This window comes from Balaenoptera musculus, chromosome 5 (assembly GCF_009873245.2).
Source record: "Balaenoptera musculus isolate JJ_BM4_2016_0621 chromosome 5, mBalMus1.pri.v3, whole genome shotgun sequence".
Classification (NCBI taxonomy): Eukaryota; Metazoa; Chordata; class Mammalia; order Artiodactyla; family Balaenopteridae; genus Balaenoptera; species Balaenoptera musculus.
Window position 1 is genome coordinate 95,374,687 of NC_045789.1, and position 14,780 is coordinate 95,389,466.

The 14,780-nt window shown below is 34.0% G+C and overlaps 1 protein-coding gene across 2 annotated transcripts in view; it reads right to left on the reverse strand.

Moving 5' to 3' along the window:
- The window catches only part of NCAPG (non-SMC condensin I complex subunit G), a 38,380-nt gene that overhangs the window by 6,289 nt on the left and 17,311 nt on the right, over positions 1–14,780 (reverse strand). For both annotated transcript variants that reach the window (XM_036852212.1, XM_036852213.1), the window contains exons 13-16: positions 14,501–14,620; positions 8,578–8,805; positions 935–1,116; positions 475–649 (exon numbers count right to left, since the gene is read on the reverse strand). In XM_036852212.1, the coding sequence (XP_036708107.1) occupies positions 475–649; positions 935–1,116; positions 8,578–8,805; positions 14,501–14,620 (705 nt within the window). The remainder of the gene's footprint in view (positions 1–474; positions 650–934; positions 1,117–8,577; positions 8,806–14,500; positions 14,621–14,780) is intronic.

Sequence of the window (14,780 nt, forward strand, 5' to 3'; positions counted from 1 at the left end):
TTTATAGATTATACTCCATTTCAAGTTATTATAAAATAATGGCTACATTTCCCTGTGCTGTACAGTAATCCTTGTAGTTTATTTTATACATAGTAGTTTATGTCTCTTAATCCCCTATCGCTATCTTGTCCCTCTCCCCTCCCCTTCCCTACTAGTAACCACTAGTTTGTCCTCTATAACTGTGTTTGTTTTGTTATATTCATTCGTTTTACTTTTTAGAGTCTGCATATAAGTGATAACAGAGTATTTGTCTTTCTCTGACTTATTTCACAAAGCATAATACCCTCTAGGTCCACCCACATAGTTGCAAAAGATCTTTTTCTTGCTTTGTGTTATGTGCTACCATATAAACTAGAAATCTCAAGATCTATATGTAGCTTCTCACTATTTGGAAGAATCTATGAGAGGGATTATTTTACCAAAGCATGCCAGTTACCATCCCTAGACCATCCACAGGCTAACATACTCACCTACCTGATAATCTTGGGAATTCTTGGCCTGAGGATTTAATCCACTTGGTCTTGTCAAATCTACAAGTAACTCAGCAACATTAGTGATGTCTATTTCAGCTAAAGGAGAAGATGCAGGGGCATTGGCCAGTGTTTGTAGAGTTGGAAGAAAGGCTTCTTCAAAACATTCCTGGTTAGTCCTATTGAAAAACAATTTGAGGTATGTTGGCAAAGAAAAAACATGATTCTTTAAAAAGCAGCAACAACAACATTATATGTAAAATGCACCCCACCAAGATACAGTACATATTCATCTAGGAAAGAGCCAAATAATTCAGGTAGATAGAATCTAAGTAAGTTCTTCTCATTTCCTCACTTACCACTGAAGAAAAAGAACATTAACAACAAAATACTATAGATATGACTCATAGGGAGCCTGAATTTAACTTCAAGTTAGATTTTGATTTATCGATATGACTAAATACCTGCTTGCATAAGCAAACATTGGGAAGAACACGCCTAGGCAATGTCGAAGTCGAACATCCTCTTCAGTCACAGGATTGTACCATAACAAGACAAGACGAGAAAGAATCCTGCTGCTGACCAAAAGCCCAGAGAACATCAGCTTGGCTAGTCCTTCTGCAGCTCCTGTCCTGAGTTCAGACACCTATTAAAAATGACTTTCATTTAAAAGAAATTTTTTATTTGTATTTCCTTTTTAAGCCTTACATTGTAGCCTAAAATAAGTATTTTTATATAAACTATCCAAAATCATTCCAGCTATTATGAATTTTTTTAAAGGCATATAAAAAGATTTTGTTTTTTCCTTTTAGGTTAAGGCTATGTGACAAATTATTAGTCTAGCTATGAAAACTTCAATTCCTTTTAAACTCTTTAGAAAAACCAAAAGATCTTATAATATTGTGAAACGAGAAATCAAAACAATATGTATTAAACACTTATCATGGTGCTAAGATATAGAAAACCTTCAGTAATGGTCTCTGCCATCAGAGAAGGTACCTATAAATGAAAGCTCCAGAGGTGGGTGTGGCAATGTGTGTGAATAATAGGTAAAATGTGAATAGAAGATGTACAAGTAGAAAAAGGCATTCCTAGAAAGAGAAACCAAAACAAACCTAAAGAAGAAAATGGAAAAGATGTAGTGGTATTCAAATGGAGGTACAGGTATAAAAGAGTAGTAATTAAAAATACTGGTTATTGAGCCTGAATTAAATTCAAGCCTCTGACACTTCCTAGCTGCATGATCCAATCCTGTGCATATTACTTAATTTCTTTGTGCCTCACTTTTTTCATATACAAAAAAAGGGATAATAAAACTACTTATCAAAAAACACAAAGAAATAATACATGTAAAGCTCTAAGGAGTGCTATCTACACAGTAAATCCTCAACAAATGTCGGTGATTATTTATTATTATTGATGGAAAGTAAGTTTGCTCAGTGATCAGATTAGAGACACCTCGAAAATTAGGTAAAGAAATATGGTTGAAGATTTTTGAAAGGGTAGGGAGACAAGATTTAAATGAGATTTCAGGAAAATTATCTAGACAGGCCATAATCTGGGAATGAAAGACAAGTCTAAACTAGAGGGGACAGGAGGAAAAACAGAGGAATGAGCAGATACAAGAACTATTTCAGAAATTTTTCAAAACTCAAAAATAAGAAGAAAAATGTAGAGGTTGATAAGATTAATAAGTGCCACGGTACTGGCATGTGCTTTCCACATACAAACTCATTTAGGGCTCACAACAACCATGAGGGCAGAGACTTTGTCCCACTCAGCATTGTACTCTCAAGAGCATATAGTGACTGGCACATAAATAGCTCTCAAATATTTGTTGACTAAATTAAAGAATTATTCCACTGAATAGGCATCATTATTCCCATTTTAAAGATAAGGAAACAGGACAGAGACAGTAAATACCTTATTGAAGATTCACAGACGTTACCAGAACACAAATCTTTAAGTCTCCAACTCCAAAGGCTGCATGCCCTCTGTCTTTTTAAAAATTTCTAATATGGGAATTTTAATTGGGACAAGTCTTTGACTTGTCCCAATTAAAGCATGTGAAAAACTATTTAAAAACTATTTAAAACTATTCACATACTTTAAAGCATGTGAAAAACTATTATTTATGGCCCAGGGGACAGTCAAGGAAGTCAAGATTTTTTAGTGGTTATGACAAAAATAAAATCAAAGCCACAGAATCTAGTTTAGCCAGAAAAAGATTAATGTACCTGCACTATTTTAAAAAACAAAAACAAAATTCATTCATCTACTGTCAAACAGTTTTCATGTGCAATAGCTTTCCATCTATGCAATGTCAGCAAGCCCACAGCACTAGACAACTGCCAACGAGAAGTTAGTCTATCACTTGGCTAATAACTCAAAATTTAAGAAAATACTGATACAATTATACTCCAATAAAGATAAAAGAAAAAAAAAAAAGAAAATACTGATAAGGAAGGACTTATTTCCGCCATTTTGCAGTCCAAATGTGAAGTCAAAAACTGTTACGATATACAAAAGACATTAAATATTGATTTATAAAAGGTCAATTCATCAAAAAGATAATTATAAACATATACACAACAAACAACAGAGCCCCAAAATATATGAACATACACTGACAGAATTGCAGGGAGAAATAGACAGCTCTGAAATAATAACTGAAGACTTCAATACTCCACTTTCTGTAATAGACAGAACAACTAGACAGACCAATAAGGAAATAGAGGACTTGAACAACACCATAAACGAACTAGACCTACCAAACATATAGAACACTCCACCCAAAATTAGCAAACTACACATTCTTCAGGTGCACAGGGAACATTCTCAAGAACAGAGGCTATATTAGGCCCCAAACAAGACTTAATAAATTCATAAAGAATGACATTATACAAAATGTCTTCTCCAACTACAATGGAATACACCTGAAAAGCAACAAGAGATGAAAACTGTAAAATTCACAAGTCTGTAAATTAAACAATACACTCTTCTTACACACCAAAGGTCAAAGAAGTCATCAAAATGGAAATTAGAAAATAATTAGATGGGGGCTTCCCTGGTGGTGCAGTGGTTAAGAATCTGCCTGTCAATGCTGGGGACATGGGTTCGAGCCCTGGTCTGGGAAGATCCCACATGCCACAGAGCAACTAAGCCCGCGCGCCACAACTACTGAGCCTGCGCTCTAGAGCCCATGAGCCACAACTACTGAGCCTGCAAGCCACAACTACTGAAGCCTGTGTGCCTAGAGCCCGAGCTCGCAACAAGAAAAGCCACCACAATGAGAAGCCTGTGTACCGCAACGAAGAGTAGCCCCCACTCGCCGCAGCTAGAGAAAGCCTGAGCACAACAACGAAGACCCAATGCAGCCAAAAAAAAAAGAAAAGAAAAGAAAATAATTAGATGAATAAAAATGAAAATGCAACAAACAAAAACTTATGGTGTGCATCAAAAACGGTGTTCAGAGGGAAATTTATAGCAGTAAATGCCTACATTAAAAAAAAAATCTCAAATCAATAACTTTACACTTTAAAGAACTAAAAAAGAGATAGAAAATCGGGGGTGGGGCGGGGAGAATCAATGAAACCAGAAGTTGGTTCTTTGAAAAGATGAACACAATTGAAAAACCTTTAGTTAGACTAACAAAGAAAAAAAGAAGATGAAAATAACTAAAATCAGAAATAAAAGCAGGGACATTGCAACTGACCTTACAGAAATAAAAAGGATTATAAACGAATAATAAGAACTGAATACCAACAAATTAAACAACCTAGATGAAATGAACCACTTCCTAGAAACACACAAATTACAAAAATAGACTCAAGAAGAAACAGAAAATCTGAACAGACCTATAACAATAAACAGATTGAGTAAGTAAATCAGAAACCTCTCCAAAAGAAAAGTCCAAGACCAGATGTGTTCACTAGTAAATTCTACCAAATATTTAAAGAAGACTTGACACCAATCTTTCTCAAAGTCTTCCAAAATAATAGAAGAGGAGAAAACAATTCCTATCTCAGGTTATGAGGTCAGTATTACACTGATAACAAAGGCAGACAAAGACCAATACAAGGAAACTACAGACCAATTTCCCTTATGAATACAGACGTAAAAATCTTTAATAAATTACTAGCAAATGGAATCCAACAACATATTCAAAAGATTATACACCATAACCAAGTGGGATTTATCCAAGGAATGCAAGGGTGGTTCAACATAAGAAAATCAAGCAATGTAATGTACCATAGCAATTAAAAAAAAATCACATAATCATTTCAATTGATGTAGAAAAACCATTTGACAAAATTAAACATGTTTTCATGACTGGAAAAAAAAAACTCAAATAAAAACAGAAGAGAACTTCTTCAAAACGATAAAGGGCATTTATGAAGAATCTACATCATACTCAATGGTTAAAGACTGAAAACTTTCCCCGTAAGATCAGAAACAAGACAAGGATGCCTGCTTTAACCACTGCTATTCAAGATTGTACAGCAAGTTCTAGCCAGAGCAATTAGGCAAGAAAAACAAGACATTCAAATTGCAAAGGAAGAATTAAAACGGTCTCTTCACAGATGACTTGGTCTTATAGAAAAAATCCCAAAGAATACACACACACACACACACACACACACACACACAGAAACTATTGTACAAGAGCTAACAAATGAATGCAGCCAAGTTGCAGGATACAAAATCAAATCCTCACACGAAACAGTTGAGTTTCTATATAACAAGAATGAACAATCCAAAAAAGGAAATTGAGAAAACAATTCCATTTACAATAGCAACCAAAATAAAATATATAGGAATAAATTTAATCAAGGAAGTATAAAACATGTACTCTGAAAACTATATACCATTTCTGAAAGAAATTAAAAATGATCTAAATAAATGTAAAGATATTCGAGTTCATGGATTGGAAAACATAACATTAAGATGGCAATACTGCCCAATGCAATCTACATATTCAATGCAATCCCTATCAAAATTCCAATAGACTTTTTTCCAGAAATGGAAAAGCCAATCCTCAAATTCATAAGGAACTGTGAGATACCCCAAATAGCCAAGACAATACTGAAAATAAAGAACCAAAGTTGGAAAACTCAACTCCCTGATTTCAAAACTTACTATGAAGTTACATGAATCAAAACAGTCAGGTACTGGTACAAGGGTGGACACAAACAGTGGAAAAGAATTGAGAGTCTAGAAATAAACCCATATTCCTATGATCAATTGATTCTCTCACCCTCCACAATGGTACTAAAACAATTCAATAGGAAAAGAATAGTCTCTTCAACTAATGGTGCTGAGACAACTGGATGTCCACAGGCAAACCAATGAAGTTGGACCTCTACCTCACACCATATACAAATATTAGCTGAAAATGCACCAATCCACCTAAATTAAAAGCTAAAGGAGTAAAACTTTTAGAAGAAAACACAGAGATAAATTTTCATGACTTTTGATTCGGCAACATATTCTTAGATATAATACCAAAAGCACAAGCAGCAAAAGGAAAGATAAATTAGTCTTCATCAAAATTTAAAACTTTTTAAAAATCTAAGGACATTATTAAGAAACTGAAAAGACAACCTATAGGAGAAAATATTTGCGTATCACTTATCTGATAAGGATCTACTACCCAGAATATATAAAGAATTCCGAAGGACAGCCCAATTTAAAAATGAGCAAAGGATCTGAATAGATATTTCTCCAAACAAGGTATACAAATAGCCAAAAAGCACATGTAGATAATCATTAGTTATTAGGGAAAGGCAATTCAAAACGAGATGGCTAAAATTTTTAATAACAATTTTTTCTTATTAATAAAACAACAAAATTATTTTAAAATAACAAGTGTTGATAAGGATGGAACCCCGTTCTTTGTTGGTGGGAATGTAAAATGGTTCAGCTGCTATGGAAAACAGTTTGGCAGGTCCTCAAAAAGTTAAAGAAATTACAACATGAAATCATGAAACGCCTACAAAAAACAGGATAGTAAGCTCCTTAACATAGGTAACAAAAGCAAAAATAAACACATGGGACTATATCAAACTGAAAACCTTCTGCACAGCAAAGGAAACTATCAACAAAATGAAAAAGCAACCTATGGAATGGGAGAAAATATTTGCAAATTATATATCTGATAAGGGATTAATATCCAAAATTATATATAATTCATATAACACAATAGTAAAAACCAAATAATTTGATTAAAAAATGGTCAGAGGAATTGATAAACATTTTTCCAAAGAAGACATACAAATGGCTGACAGATACATGAAAAGCTGCTCAACATCACTAATCATCAGGGAAACGCAAATCAAAACTACAATGAGATATCACCTCATACTGCTAGAATGGCTTTATCAAAAAGACACGAGAAAAGTGTTGGTAAGGATGTGGAGAAAAGGGAACCTTAGTGCAGTGCTGGTGGGAATGTAAACTGGTACAGTCATTTTGGAAGGCAGAATGAAGTTCCTCAAAAAATTAAGAACACAATCCAATTTGGGGGTATATATCCAAAGGAAATGAAAATAGAATCTCAAAGAGATATCTGCATGCCCATGTTCATTGTAGCATTATTTACAAGAGCTAAGATATGGAAACAACCCACGTGTCCATCAATGAATGAATAAAGAAGATGTGAGATATATAGTGCAATATTATTCGGCCATAAAAAGAAGGAAATCCTGCCATTTGCAACAACAGGGGTAGACCCTGAGAACATTATGCTAAGTGAAACAGCCTGACAAAGACAGACAAATACTGCATGATATGACTTATATGCAGAATCTTTTAAAAAGTCAAACTCATAGAAACAGAGTAGAAAAAGTGGTTGCCACAGACTGGTGGGTGGGTGAAGGGTGAAATATGGAAAAGGGTATACTTTCAGTTCTATTATACCTAAAAAAAAAAAAAAAGAAAGAAAAAATAGAATAAGTTCTAGAGACCAAATGTAAAACGTGGTGACTAGCTGATAACACTACTGTATTACTGAAATTTGCTGAGAGAACTTAAATGTTCTCACTCAAAAAAAAAAAAAGACAAATATGTGAGGATGTATTCATTAACTAGTTGGGATACGGATCAGGGGCAAAATCCTAAAAACAACAACAAAAAAGGATTAATATATGACCTAGTAACGCCACTTCTAGAAATATATCCAAAAGAATTGAAAATAGCTACTCAGACAAATACATCTTCACAGCAGCACTATTCACAATAGCCAGAAGGTGGAAACAGCCCAAATATCTTTCAATGGATGGAAAGGCTAAACAAATTCTGGTATATACATAAAATGGAGTATTATTCTGCCATAAGAAGGCTTGTGATATAAGCCACAACAGTCTTGAAAACAAGCTAAGTGAAAGAAAGCAGACACAAAGCCACATATTTTCTGAGTCCATTCATAGGAAATATCCAGAAGAGTTACATCCATAGAGACAAAACGCAAACTGGTGGTTGTTAGGGGCTGGTGGTAGGGGAAATAGGGAGCAACTGCTTAATGGGTAGTTTCCTTTTGGGATAATGAAAATGTTTTAAAAATTAGAGGCAGTGGTTACACTATATTTTTAATGTACTAGATGTCAATGAATTGTTCACTCTAAAATTGTTAATGTAATGTCAATTTCACCTCACCAAAAATTATAAAAACTTTATAATTTAAATGTTTACATATGCTATAAAAATGTAGTTCATGAGTACCCTAAGGAAAGAGATCTAATCCCATATCATATCTTAGAACTTCCACCCACCCAATGTAAGATTATTTTAAATTATTTCTTAAGACCCTTGGGGGGGAAACTTGTAAGTCACAGATCACAAAGACAGAGAAAAAAGATGAAAAAATAACAACCCCTCCCAATAGTCATTTCATTTTTGTTTACACTTCAATTCTCTACACAATGTAATTTGATAGTGAGAAATTAGGTATATTAGAAGTGAAAGTAGGATTTAATTATAATATTCAAAAGGCAAATTAAAAAAAAAATGTTAGCCAAGTTTAAACTTCAGCCTAAAAAATACGAAGAGGATAAACATATATATGCTGACAATAACCTTTCACAATAATAGGGCTATGATTATTTCTTACCTCGCTATCTAAAAAATCAGAAAGTAGTTTCAGAACATTCTTGGCTGTATCAGCCTCTTCTTCAGATTCTTTTGACTCTTGCTCTTCATTAGTGTTTACTTCTGCACCTTCACTTTGAATAGCTTTGATTTTTTTCGTTTTAAATGGTTGAAATCCAAATGCCATCAGTTGGTCAAAGATTGCCTTTAAAGCACTTATTTTTATTGTCACATCATCAATTTGCGAAACCTAAATTGAAACATCCCCCACCAAAAGCAAATTAGGTATATTTTTATTCTGTTTATGCTACATAAAATTAACATATATCTTATTATTAATCTAATTGCAACAACAGTGTCAAGTCTATATAAATATTTTTTAAAACTTAAAATTTATTTTAAAGTTTTTTTTTTTTTAGTTTATACCATGACATTTTTATATTTCCTTCAGAAAAATTCTGTCTTCAGTCAAAAAAATTCCCTGAACTAAAGTCAAGCTGAATTATATTATTTGTTCCTTTTATATACAAAAAAGTATATGTTTAACTATGATTTTATTATTTTTTTAAGATCTAGAAAAACTGTTCAATATATTGCAATTGTTTGGGGCCATCTATCAAGACAAAAACATTACATTCTAACCAATGAAAAGCATTCATTGGAACATCAGTACTCTTCTAGGTTATCAAGTTTCATTAAAGAAATTTTTCTCTTATTAGCTCAATAAATTCAGATTTCATTAATAGTGAATTCAGTTTTCATTGAACTGGACTTCTTTATAAAAGGAAGTGAACCATAAAACCCAGAAGTTTCTATGAATCTATCCTGAATCCATAAAACCCAGCAGCTTGTATGAGTCTATCCTGACTTAAGAAAACCGAATTCTTACATACCAAATTTCAAAGCCATGAAAAAAATAGAGCTGAATATTTCTACTATGAAAAGATTTACTATATTTTTTAATGCACTTAAATTTTGGTCACTGATAAGCTACTTGGCTATACAGCTTAGCCCACAGAATGAAGAAAAATCACCCACAAGTTGGTCAAATGAATGAATCGAGAAAAATGGCTCAAAATTACAAAAGTTCGAAGGAAATTTCAAGACACATCTATTACATATTTTCTTTTGGCAAGACTTGCAAATCTGCCAAAGCCAAATGCTTATTTATAAGAATGTACTGTCATGACTATTCTCTACAAATTCTAAACATGCTACTCTCAACAGCATCTTGGTTTTCCTTGTCCTTCTCAGTCCCTCACTGGCTAGCAATAGCTCTCAATATTGGATATTTATTTAAGAAAGATTTCTAAATGAAATAATTTCCCTCTCCTGCCTTTCTAACAAGTGTGGATATATTTCTTAAGTCAATTTCTATTACTAAAACTTGATTAAAAAAAAAAAAAAACTGATTTCTTACTCCCCCAAAATACTGCTCTTTTCCCTTAATCTAAAATCTTCCAATGATAGCTCTGAAAATACCTTTATAAAGATAAATAATTGAATCTATTCAGTGGTTAAATTCTTTTGATTACGAACCCCTTTGAGGACCTAATAAAAGCCCACCTCAGAATAACATTCAAAATATAGGCAAAATTCCACATACAATTTATTTTACTGCATTTGTATCTGGTATCATTCACATTTTTAATGTACAAAAAATTATACCTAGTTATTTTTTCAGGCAAACATTAATAGCTAGTCCCTGAAAAAAGTTCAGAGATCAAAGTTGTTTAAAGTTAAAAAAAGGTAAACATTAATTTTTAAAAATTTTAATTCTATGACAAGGCTGCTATTAACTGTTTTGATTTGAAATTAAGGTAAAATTATGGAATGGTCTTGATAAGAAACATTCATTTATTTTTCACATGAACTTGATTTTGACAATTCTTTTTCACTACAGAAAATTATATAGGAGCAAACAGTATCAAGGCTCCTATAGCTCCGTCAAGTGGGGTATGAGTTAGTATTAAATAACTTCCTAATGCTCCAGGACACTTGTAAGCATTAAATTCATGTTACATTTCTTCTGTCTGAAATGACCAAAACACTTATTATTGATGTTATGTCAGCAAAAATTAAAAGGATCAAAGTCCACATTTCATCTTTAAAAGTCAAGTGAATTTATGTCTTTGGAAAGAGTTCTATGGTATTTCTTTTGCTGCAGTACTAGAAATTTTATATAGTTGTCTAACTCTAATCTCCTCTACTTGAAAACAACAACTTCTCAATACAATTTTTCAGAAGTACTCATAATGGTATATAGGGCATCTTAATGAACGTTTTACCTCATTTTTAGAGTAAAAAGCGCTATACTTAATAAGCTAGACATAAATGAACCCTTCACTATCAAATGTTCTAGTAAGATTTTTCTTCCACTTAAATAAAAAGTAATGACCAGGGGTCGATCTAGCACTTAATGACCCATCCTCTAGAAAGCCAGGAAATTGAAATAGAGAACTTACTGGTTTAATTTCTTAGCAAAACCTCTTTGAAAATGTAGTATTTTATTTCCTGGGCACCTATAAAGCCAACAGATTTCACAATAGTAAACAAGAATTACTACCTTTAGAATTACTACCAGAATCACTGATGCCAGTACCTGCTGATATAAATAGTAATGACTTTGTATAACACACGGAGATTCATTCATTCATCTTGGAGCAAAACCAGATGTATGGCCAAGCACTGTAAATGATTCATCTGGACAAAGTACCAAGATTTTTCTTCCAGTTTGTTTGAAAAGAAACTGTACACCATTTTAAAGATAATACTTGACATTCTAAGTTTCCAAAAGGGTCTCACAATAATAGAAATTTTTCTCTGATAACAAGCATGGGATGATAAATATAAACAAAGCACTGTCAGGAATTTAATCCTTGCACGTTAAATGAATTGATTAGATGTCAAGTACTCCAAAAAAGGAAATTAAAACAAAACGAAATTTCTGAGGACTGCCTTTTGACAAAAGTATGGTTTTAATTTTCTTCCTTTGATACAAGTCACAAACAGTTTGACTATTTCCAGAACACATGACTTCCCCAAGTTCTCCCTAATTGTATGTTTTCTTTTTCTTGGCAATTCCATATGCAACATTAAAGGATGCTTCAAGATAAGGATTTTATGTTGGGGAAAATTCAACTATTGGTTGAGTCTTTTAATATAATCTTCATAAAAATGATAATCCATGTTGTCATGTGTTATTTTCAAGTTGAACATGCAAAACACTCCCATTCACCTGTTGGCAAGCAATTTGCACTAAAATTCCTTGCAGCTTTTTTATCCCATTACATTTGACAACACCAAGAGGCTACATGAATCACACTGTCTTTTTACATGGGGAGGTGGAGGGAAGTATATTTTCCAAGTAAAGCTAGGCCAAAATGTTAAAAACAGATGTCCAAAGGAGTTAAAAAGTCAAATGCATTCCACTGATACACTAGACTTAATCCCCTCTTGTCTACTCAGTAGCACTCTAGCAGCTGCCCTCTCTTCCCTATATTCAGTTTTTTCCTTTCAAATGGGTTATTCTCATTAGGATTCAAACAGGCTGTAATTTTCTCCATCCTAAAATAATTCAAACCAAACCAAAAACTCTTTTTACCCCATATCCTCTCTTGCTACCACTCCATTTCTCCATTACTCCTAACAAAATAAAATCTTGAAAGAGTAGTCTACACTGGCTGTCTCCAATTCCTCTCCCGTAATTCTCTTTGGACCACTCCAATAGGCTTTGCCCTGTGCATAAACTAGGGCACATGGAAGTCACCAAACACTTCCTTACTTGCCCAAAATGGTCAACTATGAATCCTTATCAACCTGTCACCAGCATTAGACAGTTGAGTCACCCTGGCCTCTCTACAATACCATCTTCACTTGCCTTCTAGGCCATCACACTCTCCCCTGTCTACTTCACCTTGGTCTTTACTGGTTCCTCTTCATCTCTCTTACCTTAAATGTTGCCTGAGCCCTAGGGAACTATAAAGTTGAGATCTCCTCTCAAACTATACTCATTTGTCAGGTAACATCCGGTTTCTAGGCACTGGATACTATTATAGAATAAAGACTTCCAGATTCCTCTCCACAGCCTGGGCCTCTCTCCTATCTCCAAACCCACATAAAAATGCCTATTCAATATATCCACTTGTACCTCAAACTTCAAACTTACCATGTCCAAAACTGAACTCCTTACCTCACCTACCTGCCGTAAAACCTGTTATTCTGTTTTCCCCAACACAGGAAAGGGCAATTCCATCTTTCCAGTTATTCTGGCCAAAATCCTGTTTTCTTCCACCTCTTTCTCTCACATGCCACATCAAATTTATCAGCAAATTCTATAGACATTGTCTTCAAACTTAAATTACCATCACTTCTCATGACCCCAATAATCACAACACTGGTCTAGGTCATCATCACCTCTTTCCTGGATTATTGCAATACCTTCCTTATGAGTATCCTTCCTTCCATACTGTATCCCTATAGTTACTACTAGGGATCTGCAAACTATGACTCATGGGCCAATTCCAGTTTGTTGCCTGTTTTTATACAGCCTCCAAGTAAGGAATAATTGTACATTTTTCAATGGTTAAAAAATAATATCTCATTATATGCTAAAATTATAAGAAATTTAAATATCAGTGTCCACAAATACAAGTTTTACTGATCTACAACTACGCTTATTCAATTATGTATCATCTATGGATGTTTTCATACTACCACAGCAAAGCAGTAGTTGAGACAGACCATATGGCCTGCAAAATCTACAATATTTACTCTAGACCTTCAGAGAAGAGGTTTGCCAACCAACCCATGGTCTAACCAACACTATATCCAGTCACAGCATAAAAATCCCCTACTCAAAATCTTCCAATTCCGGGACTTCCCTGGTGGTCTAGTGGTTAAGAATCCACCTTCCAATGCAGGGGATGCAGGTTTGATCCCTGGTTGGGGAACTAAGATCCCACATGCCGCGGGGCAACTAAGCCCGTGTGCTCTACAGCCCTCAGGCCACAACTAGAGAGCCCGTGTGCTCCACAGCCCACACACCACAACTAGAGAGAAGGCTGCGCACTGCAATGAAGAGTCCACGCCACAACAAAAGATCCCACATGCCGCTACTAAGACCCGACACAACCAAATAAATAAATAAATTTTTTTTTAAAAAAGAAAAAAAAACTACCAATTCCTTCCCATCTCATTCACTGTGAAGGATACATCTTTACAGACTAGAAATCCCTAGAAGACATGGATGGCCAGCTGCCTGCAAATCATTTCTCCTACTATTCTCCCCTTTGCTCAATCTGGCCTAGCCATCTAAGCTCCCGCTCCTTTAATATGTGAAGCAAAGTCCTACTGATGGACCCCTTCCCCTGCTCTTCCCTCTCTTTGGAAACCTCTTACCCAGATCTACATGGTTCATTCTCACTTCCCTCTGGTAACAGCCCAAATTTTGACTTATTAGTGAGGTCTTTCTAAACCAGACTGCTCCCTTTCCCTATTTCCAGTCCTCATTCCCCTCCTCTGCTTTATCTTTTTCCATCTGACATACGACATATTGTTTATTTTTCATTGTGTATTTCCTCTTCTAAAATGTAAGCTCCATTAGGACAGCAACTTTTATCATGTTTTTCATTACCTATCTTATTTTTTTCTAAAGTCTATAATAATGCTGGGAATATAATATGCACTCAATAAATATCTGCTATATGATTAATTTTTTAAATACCTTAAATAACTGACATTTCATCTTTCTTCTACAAAAAAGTTTTAATAACAAAATAATCAAATCATAAAAACTGAGCCCTTACAAGTCATCCATAATCATCATCATCATCATTAACAAGCCCTGGAATCGATTAAACTTAATTATACTAGCAAAATCACCACAGACTGAGTATTTATCTCAGGAAGTATAATCAAGATTTTAATCACAAGATAAATCCTACCTGCAATAGTAATACAAAGTGTTTACTTGCAAAATCCTGATTCTGTAGTCCACAGCATCCCAAGCACAAAACAGCCAGATTTCTTACTGTAGGATGAACACTTATTATTCCAGGAAGAATCTAAAATGAATTAGAAATTAAAATAATTTTGACTAGGGTAAGAAATTTACAATAGTATATTAAAAAAATACAAATTTCTGTATGATTTCACAGACCTACTTCATTTCCATGTAGTCTATTAACCCAAAAAAGTCAACTTTTGGTTTAAAAGAAGGTAAAT